At 37.6% G+C, this 19454-nt stretch overlaps 1 protein-coding gene across 2 annotated transcripts in view; it reads right to left on the bottom strand.

The window, feature by feature from the left end:
• Window positions 1-767: 767 nt before the first annotated feature.
• LOC107557244 (2,3-dehydroadipyl-CoA hydratase-like) overlaps window positions 768-19454 on the bottom strand; it is a 28209-nt gene continuing 9522 nt past the window's right edge. For both annotated transcript variants that reach the window (XM_016240595.1, XM_016240596.1), the window contains exons 5-6: window positions 2557-2706; window positions 768-1756 (exon numbers count right to left, since the gene is read on the bottom strand). In XM_016240595.1, coding sequence (XP_016096081.1) covers window positions 1521-1756; window positions 2557-2706 — 386 coding nt within the window. In that variant the 3' untranslated portion in view covers window positions 768-1520. The remainder of the gene's footprint in view (window positions 1757-2556; window positions 2707-19454) is intronic.

Raw genomic sequence — 19454 nt, 5'->3', positions numbered from 1 at the left:
ACACTGAAGAGACCTTTTTGAAGGATATTGTTTTTATGTCATTTTGAGGTCTTCAGTTTTATTTGGGTTTTAGAAAATATATTTTGATTGCTCTCCATCTTGTTTTTGTTTCATACTCTCTGTGCCTTGCCCTGGACTTTTATGTCACTTCCTGTCTCCCTTGGTGTTAGTAGTCAGTTTGTAGTCTGTTTGTTCATTGGTTCCCCTTGATTAGTCTCCCCAGGTGTGTCTTGTTATTTTGTTAAGCTTGTTAGCCCCCTGTGTATATATATAGCCCTAGTTTTTCTTTAGTTCCTTGTGAGTTGTCGAATGTAATGGTTGTCTGTTTGTCAGTCATTCTGTTCTTTGTTCCCTTTGGTTTTTGGCTTATTGTTTGTTCTAATTTTTCCATTAAATACCTGCACATAGATCCTTGGCTCCTTTTGGAATTGGTGACTTGTAACGTGTAGTGGAGTAGTTTTCACTGTAAGGTATCTGTACTTTTACTCAAGTATGGTTTTTAGGTACTCTTTACACCTCTGCAGACCACATACACCCCTTCATGGCAATAGTGTTCCCTGATGGCAGTGGCCTCATTCAGCAGGATAATGCTCCATGACACACTGCAAAAGGTTCAGAGGTCTTGTGGAGTCCATGCCTTTCTGCATCAAAGCTGTTTTGGCAGCACGAGGGGTACCTATACAATATTGGGCGGGTGGTTTTAATGTTGTGGCTGATCAGTGAAAGTGTGCAGTACATAACAGCATCTGCAAAATAAACCATGGAGTAGTTTTCACTGTAAGGTATCTGTACTTTTACTCAAGTATGGTTTTTAGGTACTCTTTACAGCTCTGCAGACCACATACACCCCTTCATGGCAATAGTGTTCCCTGATGGCAGTGGCCTCATTCAGCAGGATAATGCTCCATGACACACAGCAAAAATTGTTCAGGAATGGTTTGAGGAACATGACAAAGATTTCAAGGTGTTGCCGTGGCCTAATCTGATTGAGCATCTGTGGGATGTGTTGGACCAACAAATCCGATCCATGGAGGCCAGGCCACACCTTGCAAGTTGCAAACCTAAATGATCTGCTGCTAATATCTAGTTGCCAGATACTACAGGACACGTTCAGAGGTCTTGTGGAGTCCATGCCTTTCTGCATCAAAGCTGTTTTGGCAGCACGAGGGGTACCTATACAATATTGGGCGGGTGGTTTTAATGTTGTGGCTGATCAGTGAAAGTGTGCAGTACATAACAGCATCTGCAAAATAAACCCCTCATGTTCTGCATTTACAAACCTGCATGACAAATCCCCTGAAAAAAGAAATCTTCAGTATGATCTTTAATATATTTGATTAGCAAAAAAAAAAAATGCTAATGAGAACTTGATCTGAGGCAAGTGCACATCTCTTCATGATATACAAGTTTTAAAATGGCCAAGTTCATATTTAAATTGTCACAGCATACTGGTTTCATAACAATTACAGAATACAGCATTATTTAGTTACACACTGTCTCACGTCCGTTCATCTGCCCATTTACAGTTTACTCTTAGAGAACGTCCCACCTCTCCCAGCACCTAAGGTGAATTTTGTTGCTCCAGTGACTGCTTCAGCAACAATGACTGGCAGGCCATGGTCAAACTCATACTGCATGGACTGGGTGAAGGAGGAGGAGTCAAAGACAGCGTGGTAGGCGGAGTTACGGTCAGCACGGAGACAGAGCTGTGGAAATGCGCTGACCTGTTCAGCAAGTTCAAGAGCCACTTGAAGTGCTAAGACAAATACACACAGACTGACAGTTAGATGTGAAGATACACTGAGAAGATGTGACACTCCTAAACAATTTTTTTTTTCAGCTGACCATAATGTGTGACCTCCATATCATCACTCATTTCCTTCTGATATGAACTCATTTTGTCCTTCTGTGTAGCACATGAAAGCTCTGGCCTCCAGCTCTAGTCCACTCGAGTGACTTTGAAACTGAAGCGCTTACTTTAACAGTACTTCTAAACAGCTTTGAGCTCATCTCATCTAACCTCGCTGTACATACAGTATACAGTACAGCATCAAAAGATGCACTGGCATGTTGTAGAAAAGGTAGACAGAGTTAGAGGGAATCACATCGTTGCAAACCTGTACGACTTTCTTGTGTATAGATCACAAAATAGGCTAGATATACTGCAGAATGTTCAACTTCACACTGTTCTTTTTCATAAAGTGTAAAAATATAGAATAGCAGAATACCACAAGCACACTCTAAAGTTTGTAATAATATAAAAATTGTAACAATACATACAGCGATTATCTACCTGTATATTCCAAAGCTTCTGAAGCAAAACAACAGGTTTGTTTGAGAAACAGACCTAAATTAAAATGAATTTCTCATTCTCTGCTTTTGCATATTAAAACTGTCCACATTATGATTAGTCATGTGACAAGAACACCCACTAACACATTTTTCTAATTAACTATCAATGATATTATTTCAACATAGATAAAATATATTTCAAGTGGTTTATGATCAACTGCTTCATCATGCTAAAGCAAGTTTCAGAGCGTACTGTATGTGTACCTTGGCCATCAGGCACCACTCTGTTTGCCAGTCCAAATGTTAAAGCCTCTTGCGCCTTCACCGGTCGGCCTGTGAGGATCAGATCTAGTGCTCGCGAGAGACCAATCAGCTGTGGCAATCTCACCGTACCCCCATCAATCAATGGCACACCTGTGTGAGACAAACAGAAAAAGGCTTATAGACACAGAGGAGCTGAGGATTAACTGGTAGGAGGTGAATTATGAATGAACACACACAGATACAGTATATACTACAGCTGTAGTTTGAGGTCAGATTTTTTTATTTGAAAGATATTACTTTATTTATTATAAAATACTTTATTAGGCAAGGATGCATTAAATTGATCAAAATAAGAGTAAAGATGTTTATGATGTCGTAAAAGTTATCTATTTTTCCTGCATTGTACTGCTGTTGAATACCCATGCCATTTCAATGTACAATTTGTCACTGGCTTTTTGCGCACATGACAAATAAACTTGAAACTAAAAACTATAACTATAAATAAATGTTGTTCTGTCATGACAACTCTCAGAGGGATTGGCATGGTAATGTACATTACAATGTTAATGTATTTGGTCTTAGCGGAATAGATCTGCTATGCTGCTGCTGCTGCGGCAGAGCAAGTACCGAGACTTGCTACTGCCAATACATCCACAACATGCTGCTGTAAGCATGTAATAAATACTGCTGCTGCACATATAACACATATGAATAACCCCCATATAGCATATATGAATCACACCATAGCAGATCTATACAGGTGGAGCTGGGGAAGGTGGAGGGTTTCTGAAGTGCGCTGCCAACTGCTACAGCAAACAAAAAACAGGTATTTGAATATTGAGCAGCGATTGGCTCAGATACAGGAGAAAACCAATCAGCTTCCATGTGACAATGATGTCACTAGGTCAGATTGAGCTAGACCTATCGGACTACGCCATCTAGAGTTTCATGTCAGAACTCTGTATTTCTTGTGAACTTTCTACTTATCAAAGAATCCTGAAACGGTGTGACTGTTTCCACAAAAATAGTAAGCAGCAAAACTGTTTTTTACATTGATTTGTTGAGCACCAAATCTGAATGATTATTTTAAAATGATTTCTGAAGTATCGTGACAGTGAAGACTAGAGTAATTGGTGAACATTCAGCTTTTAAAGTATTTTAAAGTAGAAAGCAGTTATTTTCAATTGTGGTAATTGTGGTCATATATATGAATGCAGCCTTGAGAATTAGCAGACTTTCAAAAATATGAAATATTAGTTCAATATTAGTTAATATTAGTAAAACATAATTCATATTGATATGACTAATTTTATATATAATTTAACATAGACTTAAAGGGTTAGTTCACCCAAAAATGAAAATTCTGTCATTAATTACTCACCGTTGTGTTGTTCCAAACCCATAAGACCCGTTCATCTTCGGAACACAATTTAAGATATTTTTGATGAAATCTGAAGGCTCTCTGTCCGTCCCATAGACAGCAAGGTAACTACTACGTTCAAGGTCCAGAAAAGTACCAAGATGATCGACAAAGTAGTCTGTGTGACATCAGTGGTTCAACTGTAAAGTTACGAAGCTACGAGAATACTTTTTTGCGCAAAGAAAGCAAAAATAACGACTTATATGCTAAATAACGCGAGCGTGTGGCTGCGTCGGCGCTGCCGTTATGATACTGTCGTGAACGTGTGTCCACAAGTGATGCAGTAGAGACGAAAATGTGGAATTAAGTCATTATTTTTGTTTTCTTTGTGCAAAAAAAGTATTATCGTAGCTTCGTAACTTTACAGTTGAACCACTGATGTCACACGGACTACTTTGTCGATCATCTTGGTACTTTTCTGGACCTTGAACGTGGTAGTTACCTTGCTGTCTATGGGAGGGTCAGAGAGCCCTCAGATTTCATCAAAAATATCTTAAATTGTGTTCCGAAGATGAACGAAGGTCTTACGGGTTTGGAACAACACAAGGGTGAGTAATTAATGACAGAATTTTCATTTTTGGGTGAACTAACCCTTTAAATCACTTATATTGTTAAGAATTACTAATATATACTGTAGATCTAATTTAGATTAAGATTAGATCAAATCACACCCAATTGATTAAATCACTATTGATATTAACTACTAGCTACTTTTATGGACAACTAGGCAAATGTGACATCAGGGAATCAATTAATATTTATGAGCTTTTAAGTTGTATTTAAACTCTACATTCAGCTCTGCAGTCTAGTTTCATTTGTAGCATGTCAAATTCTAGATTATGGTTTTAGGTATTTTAGTTTTTTCTTAAATATAGCACAATAATATCAGCCTCTGTGGGTGCCTGACAATATGTGACCATGGACCACAAAACTAGTCATAAGGGTCAATTTTTCGAAATTGATATTTAAACATCACATGAAGGATAAATAAGCTTTCCATTGATGTATGGTTTGTTAGCATAGGTCAATATTTGGCCGAGATACACCTATTTGAAAATCTGGAATCCGAGGGTGCAAAAATATCTAAACATTGAGAAAATCGCCTTTAAAGTTGTCCAAATTACGTTCCTAGCAATGCATATTACTAATCAAAAATTAAGTTTTAATATATTTACAGTAGGGAATTTACTAAATATCTTCATGGAACATGATCTTTACTTAATATCCTAATGATTTTTGGCATAAAAGAAAAATCAATAATTTTGACCCATATGTATTTTTGGCTATTGCTACAAATATACCCCAGCGACTTAAGACTGGTTTTGTGCTCCAGGATCACATATGTAAAAATACTTATCTTGTAACAAGTATCAGTCAGAATATAGGAGAGCAACCCCAATAAAATTATTATTATTAATATAATTTATATGTACATAGACCATTGTATTACAAACACAAACACACAGGTTTGTTTTATGGTTTATGGGGACTCTCCATAGGCGTAATGGTTTTTTTACTGTACAAACCGTATTTTCTATTGCCCTACACCAACCCTACACCTAAACCTACCCCTTACAGGAAACTTTCTGCATTTTTAGATTAAAAAAAAAAACTCCTTCTGAATTATTTATAAGCCCTTTGAATTACGGGGACACTGAAAATATCCTCATAAATCACCTTCTCGTTGTAATACCTATGTCATACCCATATTATTATACAAATGTGTGTCCTCATAAACCACATAAACATGCACACGCACACGTTGGTATTGGTGGTTTCTGGGGACTTTCCATAGGCGTAATGGTTTTTATACTGTACAAACTGTATTTTCTATCGCCCTACACCAACCCTACACCTAAACCTACCCCTCAGGAAACTTTGTGCATTTTTAGATTTTCAAAAAAAAATAAAAAAATCTTTTTAGTATGTTTTTAAAGCCTTTTGAATTAAGAGGACACAGGTAGTGTCCTCATAAACCACCTTCATATTGTAATACCTGTGTCATACCCATGTCATTATACAAATTTGTGTCTTCATAAACCACCCAAACCAGTGCACAAAACAAAGGGTTCTGAATACATGTCTAATTGCCAGCAATCCCTCTGCTCTATTTTTTCTCTGCCAATTCAAACTAGCATAATTTCTGCCACATTCTATAAATTATATTTTCTCCTAATGTCCTCTTTTAGTAGGTTATGGGAATAGTGCAGCTCTATAGTGGCTTGAGAGGGTGAGAGATAATGAGTGGATGCATCTGCTACCAATCATCTGTCCTCTCAGTCAACACACTACACATCTGGCAGCCTGAGCTGAGGTGGGAGGGAGTTTCTTTCAGTAAGCACATGCTTCCATATTCCCTCTGCTCTTTTTTAACCTATTACTCAAGTCTGTCGTTCAGAAAGTCAGTCCTCAATCTCTATTACACATCTGCAAGCATGCAGCTGACACACATCAGACGTGATGAGGTGCATCTGTTTCAGAAGACAAACCTATAAAGTCTTTAAAGCAGAGGTAGTGTAGGATCCATAAATTGAAGAAATCCAAATGAGGAATGAAGGTACATTCACATTAATATTAATTAAATAACCAGAGTCGCCAAATCTAAGTTTGACCAGCTGACCATCTAAAAGTATCCAAGGGATTTTTTGACAAACAAGAAAAAAGTGCATTTAGGAATCAGTGTAGCCAAACCCTCAAAGGTACATTTTTACAGTGTGCAATGTGCATATTAAAGGGGTCATATGATGCGATTTCAAGTTTTCCTTTCTCTTTGGAGTGATACAAGCTGACTGTGCATAGATAAGATCCCTGAAGTTGCAAAGACTAAAGTCTCAAAACCAAAGAGATATTCTTTATCAAAGTTAAGACTCTGTCACGCCCCCCTAAACGGCTCATTCTAACACGCCCCCACATATCTACCTCACTATGTGGAAATATTTGCATAATGACACCCAAATGTTCACGCAAAGAAAGAAGGCGTGGTTTCAGTAACCGCAGTTAGTGTTGAAGCAGCATGTCAGGGAGACGCTGTGTGTTTATAGGCGAAAGCAAAAGCACTTTATCTGGCCTTCTGAAAGTAGAGAGACAGGGTCACATCACAGTGGAGTCAGCTGTCTTAACCGTGGCTTGTGTACTGCATACATACCAGCTTCATCACTGTGTCTGTCACGCGACTCTGTTCCCCTTTCGGGCTTGAACTGATGGTAAAACTAATGACATTATTTACTGTCTTTACATTTATTTTGAAAGATGAAGCTCGCAATTATGGTAAGGGGCGTTACATTTCCGATGAGTGCTTGCGGTGTTCGGCCAATCACAATGCACTGGGTCAGCTGGCCAATCAGAGCAGACTGTGCTTGTCGGAAGGAGGGGCTTTGTAAAAAAACGACGCGTTTGAGAGAGGTGGGGCATAGAGGACCTACAATAATGTACAGTATTTGAAAAATAATGTGTTTTTTGAACATTAAAGCATGTCAACATATTCTGTTACCCCAAATACACAAAATAATGATCTTTAAAAAAGCATCATATGACCCCTTTAATACTTTAAGAGTACACACAGTATTAGTACATTGAGGAGTATATATGATACCTTTAGGGGTATGTACGGTACAAACATGTACCTCTGAGTATACCACCCCATATATAATGTTTGCATGCACTCTTTTTTTGTCAATCCAAATTAATCTAATCCAATTTTAAATTTCTGTAAATTCTGTTATATGTACCCTAAAGCTACGCATTTAAGCTATCATTGCTCTGGTATTTTTTAATCTGATTGAGAAAGTAGTCTGATACAAGGGTTTACATGGCAACAATTTTCCTATTAAACATAATATTTAACCATAACCCCTTTCAATCAGATCAAAATTAAGTTCAGATTCATGGTGACTCAGTGGTTAGTGTTGTCTCTTGACAGCAAGAAGATTCCAGGATCGGGTCCTGGAGGCCATTCTGTGTGGAGTTTGCACGTTCTCCAATGTTGCTGTGGCTCTCCTTCTGGTGCTCTGGTTTCCCCACAATCCCAAGACTTTGAATATGAGTAAGAGTGTGAATCTTTATGTCTGTGTGTGTTATCCCTGTTACCCCTTTTCCACCAAGGCAGTTTAAATGCTGGTTTGGAGCCAGGGCCTAGTTTCAAATTGGTTATTTGTCTTTCGACACACAAAGCACCAGCTCTGAACAAGGAAAAGTGGTTCGTAAGTAGCACCATAACATTGCTTGTCTAGAAGTAAGAACTGCATGCGTCAGGGGCAGGGGTTACCGTGACCAACAAGATGAACAGAAACTTTTGACCACCATTTTTGAAATAGCAGCTAAACACGAACACGTTGAATTCGCCATATTTGGATGCTGATGTAGATTCGTACAGCCATGAACATCAATAGCAATGCAACGTCCACCATTGTTGATTGTGTGTTTAAGCTCTGTGGTGGCTCTCTAGCCCGTGGAAAGGCAAACCGGTTCTTAGAAGGCTCTCCAGTTAAACCAACTCCGAACCGGCAATAGCACTGGCTCTGAACTAGCACCCGGTTCATGCTGGTGGATTGGATGGACTGGCTGGTTCCTGGGACAGGCATCCCCGTCACCCAATACAGAACTGCTTGTTCTGTGTACACATAAGGCTGGACTGAGTTTAGTCAGTTTGATGGAGGTGATTGCCAATTAGAATCTGTCTGATTGAGACATCATTCTGATTATAAAGAGATTATTGGGTTGCATGTAAACAAAGCTTGTGTGAACACCACTGTGTACAGGCACTATTAAGAGACTAGAGGTTTCACAGGCACATTTATTGGTCAAAATGATGTGACTGTGAGTTAAAGTAATCCGTGCATCTCTTCAAATCAATCCACTACCTTTATGCCCAGACCTTCACTATTGTGCAAAATCCTCTTGCTCTCACACACAGGAGACACTGAAGTTGCACAATGGCTTTACAGAAATCAACCGACTGACTCCCTGTCACTAGTCCTACATTAGCACCTGGGTGATTTCAGTTCACCTCAGGTGTTTGACTGACTGAATGGATTTGTCTGTGTAAGCCTGAGCCTGCGGTTGAACTTTTATGTCTTCCTGTACGTGTTCATGCTGGTGATACTGGTATCCACAGAACATCAAAGTCCCAATAAGGCCTACGATGCAAGCTTGCACACACAATGGTGTTGGGTTAATGCCGTGTTAGACCACAGTACCACACTAGAGCTCAAAAACCTTTACACGCACACATGACTATACAATTACACAAACGCAACAAAAGCCAAATGAGAAGCTTTAAGAAATGGTCTACATGTCTGTGAAATCAGAACCAACACGACAATGGCTTGCACACACAATGGTGTTGGGTTAATGCCGTGTTAGACCACAGTACCACACTAGAGCTCAGGAAAAAAACCTTTACACGCACACATGACTATACAATTACACAAACGCAACAAAAGCTAAATGAGAAGCTTTAAGAAATGGTCTACATGTCTGTGAAATCAGAACCAACACGACAATAATACAAAACCTGTCCCTTATTAATTATATCCCTAATCCCTAATGGATAAACCTGAAATTTAGTTCATTTCAGATTACGCTATTCAATTCAAATAAATGAACGCATTAAAGAAAGTCTTCCATTCTCAAGACAACTTAAAACCGTCAACATATTTGATGAAATCTGCATTTCTGAGTCCAAGAACTATAGGCCAAGGAAGGATCTGAAGGTTGAAGGAGAATGTCTGTAAAATCGGAGAAAGGTCGAGTCATTTCAGTTGTTGGCAGCCGCTCTGGTGGCTGAGGTGGACGAATGGAAACTGCATTCAGAACAACTGGATTTGACCACCTGGGCTGTTGGATTAGATACAATGTGTGCAGTCAGGGCCTCTTAAAAATTATAAACTCAGATTTCACAGATCTTCTGGTCTCTGATAAATGTACTGCATTTAATTTGAGCTGGGAACAAACTGTCCAAGTGAAACAGAATATTCAATGAGAAAACAATAACTGGACCATGAAAAGCAGGCATTCCATAACATAATGGAATCAGACTTGAATGTGACGTTCCAGTGAAGTTCCCGTCCAGAAACTTTTTAAACCTAGGTCAGGTTAGGACATTTTGACATATCCCAATGGTAACACTTTTTGTCAAATTACCGGCAAAGCCTAAATAGCTATATATGATGTCAGCCAAAAAAGAAAGTAGTTTTAAATGTGGCCAAAGTTATTACTTTTAAATGAAAGTTTATAAAGTTTTTTTTTTCTTTGGTATAACATGCACTGTTAAACTGTGCACAATAAGTGCACATTATATGGCCAATGTGCTAAAGACTACATAACGTTTTACTCAGTCAAACACTATTTCCCTTGGGTTTTAATTTGTAACTGCACTAGCTGAATCATTTAAAAGGGCTGTTTCTTTCAGTTTGGTGGCTCAGTGTAGTATCTGAAGACACAACAGGAAGTATTTGGCCACATCAGAGAGATTTCAGTCAGTTTTGGTAGCATATTTTCCTTTCCCAGGGTAACCTCCCCCATCTGCATCTCTTTCTCATTTATTTCTCTTCGTCTCTCACAGCCGAGGGATTCCCCATGGCTGTTCCCATCTTGGTCTCCCAAATACAGCCCTAAAATTAACTTGCCAAAACAAGATTAGGTAAAATAAAACCCACAAGCAGGATGTTAAAATAAACCCTTTTTCACTGATGGTGGCCAAGACATCTATTATGTGAGATGAATGGTGTTTAAGGGCCTGCTGTGCACTGTGGGTGAGTACAGGAGAGAGTGAGGGAAATTCAGAGAAAATAAGTGGGTTAGCCTTGTTCTGGGTGAAAAAGTCTCCAAATGATAGTTCTCATTTAAACTCAATCATAGCAGAATGGCCACAGGAACCTATGTGTGGCAAAAAATAACACATACAATTTGTTGACAAAACATTTTGGTAGGTTGAGGGAATGGTTACATGTTAGATGCTCCAATCAGAAGTGTAATGTGACTATAAATATATCATATCCTGTAATCTATTTGATTTGTTCATGATTTCAGAAATAAATAAAATTTTCTGGAGAAAATGTGTGGTGTCTGCCTGTGCAAGTCGCTGCCTCAGTGTCAGAATATTGCTAGTGGTTGCTAAGCTGTACTGAGTATATATGAGCAAGTTGCTATGCGGTTGATAGAGTGTTGTAGGTGATTGCCAGGGATTTGCTACATATCTGCTACATATTTAACCAAGATGTCCTGAGTGATGTATATTATATTACTGTGTGATTGTTAGGATGTTGTGGGTGGTTGCTATGTGGTTGCATAGCTGTGGTTTTTAACATGTTTCTATACAGTTGCATGTTTCTAGGAAGTTGCTATGCATTTGCATACATAGTTATAAATGTTTATATGGATGATAAGGTGCATTACTAGCTGACAACCCAGACTCTGAGCTGTTCATGTTGATTATTTACAGATTAATTATAGGAATGATTAAACAGAAATATGTAAGTTGCAACTGACGACAGGCCAATTATTCTACTTACATCATGGTTAAAACACCTCAAGTCATTGTTCACATATTTTATTGGCAGCAGGCATGTGCGGGGGCTGGGGGGTGATTTGGGGGCTCAAGCCCCTGCCCTTTTCCCCAATTTAATCAAATATGCCCCTCTTTCAACAATTATCAACAATACTATTGTGGTCAATAAAACAACATGCTTTTGAATCATAATTATTATGATGAACATGTTCAAAATTAGTAATGAATGGCTCAAAATTTCTGTTTTGGAAAATGCCTGTTTATTTTTATTTATAGTCTGAGATGTTATTGCCATTGAGTTGCTATAGATTGTGTGCATTTTAAACAAGCTAAAATTTCATTGGACAATGTGAAGTGGAATGGTATCTTCCTGGTTTTATTCATAAATCGGTTGAAAACTAGTTTGTTTGTTTTCCTTCTTTCTTTTTTTTTAAGCTGCATAAGTTTTGCCTCTTTGTCGCCATCTTTGTTTGAAAACCTGCAATTGCAGCTGTTTGCGGAATTATCTTTCTTGCGTGGGTTGTGCGTCGGTACGGCTCCAGCGCGGATGAATCTAATGTTTTGAGGAGTATGTGTGGCAGTCAGTCACCGCACCGGTGTGGATATTTACTGCACTTCGCAATCACAGATTCTAGCCTACGTCTTGGAATACATGACACAAATAAGAAGTTTCACCGTATATTGTCATCTGAACAAGTAAGTAACAAGTCTGCCACGTTTTTTTCTGACCAACTGTGGAAAAAAAAACATTTTGGTAGGTTGAGGGAATGGTTACATGTTAGATGCTCCAATCAGAAGTGTAATGTGACTATAAATATATCATATCCTGTAATCTATTTGATTTGTTCATGATTTCAGAAATAAATAAAATTTTCTGGAGAAAATGTGTGGTGTCTGCCTGTGCAAGTCGCTGCCTCAGTGTCAGAATATTGCTAGTGGTTGCTAAGCTGTACTGAGTATATATGAGCAAGTTGCTATGCGGTTGATAGAGTGTTGTAGGTGATTGCCAGGGATTTGCTACATATCTGCTACATATTTAACCAAGATGTCCTGAGTGATGTATATTATATTACTGTGTGATTGTTAGGATGTTGTGGGTGGTTGCTATGTGGTTGCATAGCTGTGGTTTTTAACATGTTTCTATACAGTTGCATGTTTCTAGGAAGTTGCTATGCATTTGCATACATAGTTATAAATGTTTATATGGATGATAAGGTGCATTACTAGCTGACAACCCAGACTCTGAGCTGTTCATGTTGATTATTTACAGATTAATTATAGGAATGATTAAACAGAAATATGTAAGTTGCAACTGACGACAGGCCAATTATTCTACTTACATCATGGTTAAAACACCTCAAGTCATTGTTCACATATTTTATTGGCAGCAGGCATGTGCGGGGGCTGGGGGGTGATTTGGGGGCTCAAGCCCCTGCCCTTTTCCCCAATTTAATCAAATATGCCCCTCTTTCAACAATTATCAACAATACTATTGTGGTCAATAAAACAACATGCTTTTGAATCATAATTATTATGATGAACATGTTCAAAATTAGTAATGAATGGCTCAAAATTTCTGTTTTGGAAAATGCCTGTTTATTTTTATTTATAGTCTGAGATGTTATTGCCATTGAGTTGCTATAGATTGTGTGCATTTTAAACAAGCTAAAATTTCATTGGACAATGTGAAGTGGAATGGTATCTTCCTGGTTTTATTCATAAATCGGTTGAAAACTAGTTTGTTTGTTTTCCTTCTTTCTTTTTTTTTAAGCTGCATAAGTTTTGCCTCTTTGTCGCCATCTTTGTTTGAAAACCTGCAATTGCAGCTGTTTGCGGAATTATCTTTCTTGCGTGGGTTGTGCGTCGGTACGGCTCCAGCGCGGATGAATCTAATGTTTTGAGGAGTATGTGTGGCAGTCAGTCACCGCACCGGTGTGGATATTTACTGCACTTCGCAATCACAGATTCTAGCCTACGTCTTGGAATACATGACACAAATAAGAAGTTTCACCGTATATTGTCATCTGAACAAGTAAGTAACAAGTCTGCCACGTTTTTTTCTGACCAACTGTGGAAAAAAGCATTACAATAAATCACGCTACCAATGGTGATTTAATCTAAAGATGGGTTAGCTCATATCACATCAAACCATGCAAATAATTATTATTGTTATTTATACTTTATTCTCAAATTATTAATGTTAGCAACACCAGCATTGCGTGACTATGAGTATAGTGTGTATTAGCGTGTATATTTCAATGTCTGTACAGTCTAATCTCTAATTGTCATACTATTCGATTTTCATATTAAGAAATTCTTTTAACCCAAAAAGCAAATTATGCTCCCTTCGAACTGGTTGTCTTTAAAATACAAATATTTTGTAATCCCAGGCTATCTGTAATCAGAAGCAAATTTAAAACTGCAATATCATTTCATTTAATTCACATGTGTTTCATAAACACATAATCCTTTCTGGATTACAATCCACCATCAAAATGATACATGTAATTATTCTAGCTGCTGTGAAAAACGGCTATAAACGATCCGCACCGGCAGGATCCTCACATGCGATAGCCTAGTAGCCGGGACAACTTCTTTATGTTTACAGACGTGACGTAATGACACAGCAGCATGCTCGAATTTCCCGCGAAAACCTACCGGTACCACTCAAATTAGAAAACATTATTATAAGCTAACTGTTGTAAATCAGGCTAAAGTAAGGCGATAGTTTTGAACACTGGCTGGTTATGTACTTGCTCAAATATTGATTTCGGGTCATTTTTAACCAAAAAAAAGTTATGGACTGCAGCTTTAAGAATGTGAAATGGTTCAAATTAAAGATGTTGCATTGATTGTAAGTAGGGTTTCATTTACTCTTATTGAAACTCTTATTAGCGTTTGATGAAACTATAGTTGGTTAAAAGAAGCCCAAGTCATTTGTCAAGTTTTTGTCATTAAAATGCTCTTTTGTTTAGGAACAATTTTCTTACACATCTCATCCTAAACCTGTTGCTAATTTCAAAACAAGAGAAAGATTACCAGAGAGAGAGTAATTTAGTGGGAAAAATGTGGAAAGTGTTTGTAATTTTTATCATTTTGATTGTCATTGTTTGTCAATGTTTGCTCAGTCATTGTATTTGTGGGTTTTGGCTCATTTGCATACACTGTAAGAATATTTGAAATCATTTGGTAAAGTGATATATGAAACTGTAATGTAACTGTAATGTCAGAGTTGTAATTACAAGTTCTACAAGGCTGTAGATGCTTTTTGCAAGTCAGAATCTTGTGACTGTAGTAATTCTGGCATGCCATTGTTATGGTGTTGTGCGTAGTTACCAGGGACTTGATATGTGGTTACTAAGCGGTTTCGATTTTTTTAGAATGTTACTACGCAGTTTCTAGGTTATTGTAGGTGGTAACTTAAAGGTCAAATTCAAAAGAGTCTAACTCTCAGTAATATATACTGTATTCTGCTCTCTATATGGATTGTGTTCATCATTGTAAGTGAGTATATGTGATTTTGATAATTGTTTCGTCCATGTGATAATTATAAGTCTAATAAGAAAAGTAATAGCATACCTCACCAAAACATGATTTGAGGTATCATTCAAGCCTCACAAGTAGTGCATGTAAAGTTACATGCCAGTTTTTTAAGGGTTATATGTTTGATCATCAAATTCCTAAACAAAAACAATATTAATGCAGACAATTTTCTTAGCAAGCACCACAATTTTTTTTAATTTCACAAACAATTTGACTAATCATTACTGTAGAATGCTGGTGAAGACATAAAGACTGCAGGCGTCACGTCTTCCTGGGTGGCGCAAGTACAGTAGAGGCAGACAGTCTGAGGAACAGGTCCACAAGCACATGTGGGCAATGCCCGGATGCTTGGTTTAATGAAAGAGAGAGGGTCATGATGATGCCTCTATGTTTTAAACGAGCAGCTGGAAAAATCAGTTCCTGGCAGTAAATTATAGCACTGCTGGCATATTTATATACACTGTGGTCATATCTGTAGCATAGAGAAACTAGTACATGCAGAATTAAACTGCATCAAATTTCTCTTCTCTTTCTACGTACTGCAAAGCCTGTCTACAATAGTTTAGCATTGTAGGATTTAATTTACTATGTTTGGATTGAAATTGATACATTTTATTTTATTACTCATAATACAGCCATTTTTAGAATCCTGCAAGTACCACAGTACAATGTGGTAATATCATAGTACATGAATATGGTAATCCAGGGGCATGCAGTCCATATAAGCTGTGAATGTTCTGCATAACCAATCCATTTGAGAGAATGAGCTAAAGGACTAGCTAATCAATATTAACAATAGTATAAATTCCCTTGTCATTTGAAGTGTAACATAAAGCTTACATAATTACATATGTGACTGTCTGTAAAGTATTTATTTGCCAAATGGCAATTTTCTGCAAATATGTTCCAGTTATGGAGGGATTCGGGTAAGTGTATCCACAACCGCTTTGGCACCTACACTCAACTGCTATGAATCATCATTACTGCTCCAAGTTCTCATTGTTTATTGTCATGTGGGTGATTTCATGCAAGAAAAGCTGTCCATGAATTGCTCGCCCAACCGGAAAACTGTGCTGTTGCTGCCAGATCTTGATTACCAAAAATCATGTTGTTTTTGATGCAAAACTAGCATAACTAAATCAAATGAAAAACTAAAAATTGTAACTGTATATTTCTATGTTTTCTCACGCAAAGCAATTTTTTTTAAGTTTGAAGCATTTAAAAGATATATTCTCACATTTTTTGGCATAGACAAAGTATGCTGGAGGTACATGTTATTTGGCAACATGCTTTCACTTAACTAATCTAAGTGAATATTTTGGCGGATTTATATTGTTCCATTTGTTTTTCTCATGCTTAGCAATCTTGCATGTGTGACGTGTGTACATGTACTGTATGTGTGTAAGCATCTCTTGTATGTCTCACTGCCACCTGGTTATTCCTGGCAACAGCCCTGAATTTTGACCCTGTCCTTGTTATGAATCAATAGTGTCATCCTTCTAAATCAACACCTGCCATGCTGGTGTTTTTTATTTGTTGTCTCTGATTTTGATGCTTTTCTTTGAGTGTGTCCTATAAGCTGATGCGCTGTACCATTTATCTACTCTGTTTGGTTATGCTGATTTTGGGGATTAAAGAAGTCACTGTCTACCACTGTAGTAAACATTTATTACTAAGCAAGAGTTAATATGCATTTTCACTCACTGCTTTTGTTCAGACCAAATATAACATACACTGTATGTTATATTATCATGTGAGGTTTATGATTTTATAAAATGTTTTGTTTTTGTCATAAAAATTTATGTAATAAAGTTATTTAAATTGTAGTTTTTATGTACATTTAACTGTTTTAGATGTTACCATATATATCGGTGTTGTTTCAAACAACATTGTTACCTAAACAACAAGTAATTCTATATTAATATCAGGATTTTCTTTAAGATTTTTTTAGAAGAAAAAATTCCCAAACACAAACCCCTTCTACAAAGAGTTGTAGGTATGAACAAACAAACAAACAAACAACTCCTACTAGTGATGGGAAGTCCGGTTCTTTTCCGCGAACCGGTTCTATCGGACAGTTCGTTTCAATGAACCGGTTCAAAAAAACGGTTCATTGGTTTTTTACACCCTAACGTAATGATGTCATTCGCAATGACGTAATGATATCAAGTCTATCATCCCCGGCCGGGATAAAAATACACATTCAAATATATAATCATGATCTGAAAATTTTATAATTACGTTTTGCAACTAAGCAGCCAAATACAGGTACAGGCAGTGATGTGCATGAGGATTTAAGTCTTGAAGATATAAAGTGAATAAATTAGTTGTCATCAGCGCAGAAACCATAATCCACTTCCTATACATAATCCATGCGATTTATTTGTTATTAAATAAACGTATATTTCGCCAGATTGCCCTTCATTCAAGTCCTCGGTTTACTCAAGCTCATAACATTAGCACAGAATGAGTTGTCCAAAAGAACCAGTTCGGTTCAGACATGCTGTGTCACTCATAGTAGGCAACAGGGCCGGATTTACGCATAGGCATTATAGGCACATGCCTATGCTCGCTCGTCCAGGGGGGCAACAGTAAAAGAACCAAAACCCCAGAAGACATTGAGCAAATAAATATTACAAACAATAGGGTAAAAATGACAATGTATTTCCATGTCTTCAACCTTTTTTTATGTACGGCAATCACGCTTTCTTTCTCCCGTTCTCTCCCACAGACGCACACAGAGTACAGACACACACTCGCGCACACACGCGGAGACGTGAACAGAAACTCGTTGTTAGAGCTGCGGCTGCCTGCGAATTTATCAATAAAATAGTTTCACAGCTGAAAGCTATACATGACATTTCTCAGTAGCGAGGTTCTTGAAGCAGTTCAACTTAAAGATACGCTAATTAGTAGACACTGCTGCTGAGTACTGCTGAGAGACACACAGACGCACGTATTCACACGCACTTAATCTCTCTCTCCCTCTCTCTCTTTTGCTTTCTCTCTCTATTAACTGTGTTTGACTGCATTAATAACTTCGTTAGCCTGCATATCAATGGCTAAAGCCTCTGTTATTAGCTCTAAAATGAAGTTTTGGAATTTGCAATGGAAGGTTTGGGATGAGGTGCGTAAAAATAATCTAGTTCAACACACATGAGATTTCAGGAGAGAAACATGTCAAATGTCTTGAAACAAATCGTCTGAACAATTGATGTGTGATTGTGTCTCCAGGCCGTTAAAATTATTAGAGAAATAATGCACTCCCGAAGTGGTTATGTGGCCACGTCACCGCGCCTATCAATGGAATGGTCTTTCTCAGTTCTCAAACAAATTAAGAACTACATTCAACGCAAGCGCTTATTGCGATAGTAAACACTGTAAACGATTTCCACTGGTTAAGAAATATTTTTGTTTGCTTGCACTCTTAAAAATAAAGGTGCTTCACGATGCCATAGAAGAACCTTTTTGTCTAAATGGTTCCATAAAGAACCTTTAACATCTGAAGAACCTTTCTGTTTCACAAAAGTTTCTATGGGGCGAAAAAAGGTTATTCAGATTATAAAAAAGTAAGAAAGAGATGGTTCTTTAAAGAACCTTTGACTGAATAGTTCTTTGTGGAACCAAAAATGGTTCTTCTATGGCATCGCTTGAAGAACCTTTTGAAGCACCTTTATTTTTAAGAGTGTGGGTGGAAATATTAGGCCTATTATATTAATAGGGAAGGGGGGCCCAAAAATTTGTTTTGCCTATGTCATAAAAAGAGGTAAATCCGGCCCTGGTAGGCAATCATGTACTGTTCGGTAGCTTCACGCTGAATCACGCATGCGTAGTATCATCAGCTCATCGGTTCCCAAATCGGACGTGTCCGAAAGAAACGGTTCTCGGTTCAGTGTACCGGTGATCCGAAAACCGATGCAACCGAGAATGAGAACCGCTCTAACCGGCACTCTGCAGCTGCTCTACTCGTGTTCATCAGTTCTATTTACTACAAACTCAATTTGTGAATGTGTCATCGTTAACTATAATTACAGTACAGGTATTTCATAAATCATCCCTTATTCCTATTAAAGAAAGAGTCTTAATTATGGTCCAACATCCCTGACAAACCCCTTTGGCCTATTACCTAACAGAATCCTCAACTGAACAAAGTACACAGATTAGATACAATCATTTAAAAAAATATATATATATTTATATTATCACACTTTCTATTTACTACAAACTCAATTTGTGAATGTGTCATCGTTAACTATAATTACAGTACAGGTATTTCATAAATCATCCCTTATTCCTATTAAAGAAAGAGTCTTAATTATGGTCCAACATCCCTGACAAACCCCTTTGGCCTATTACCTAACAGATCACTTGAACAAAGTACGTACACAGATTAGATACAATCATTTAAAAAAATATATATATATTTAT

This window comes from Sinocyclocheilus grahami, unplaced genomic scaffold (genome assembly GCF_001515645.1).
Source record: "Sinocyclocheilus grahami isolate Dianchi unplaced genomic scaffold, SAMN03320097.WGS_v1.1 scaffold594.1, whole genome shotgun sequence".
In the NCBI taxonomy this organism is placed as follows: domain Eukaryota; kingdom Metazoa; phylum Chordata; class Actinopteri; order Cypriniformes; family Cyprinidae; genus Sinocyclocheilus; species Sinocyclocheilus grahami.
The sequence above is the reverse complement of the archived record's forward strand: the minus strand, read 5'-3'. Positions and strand labels throughout refer to the sequence as shown.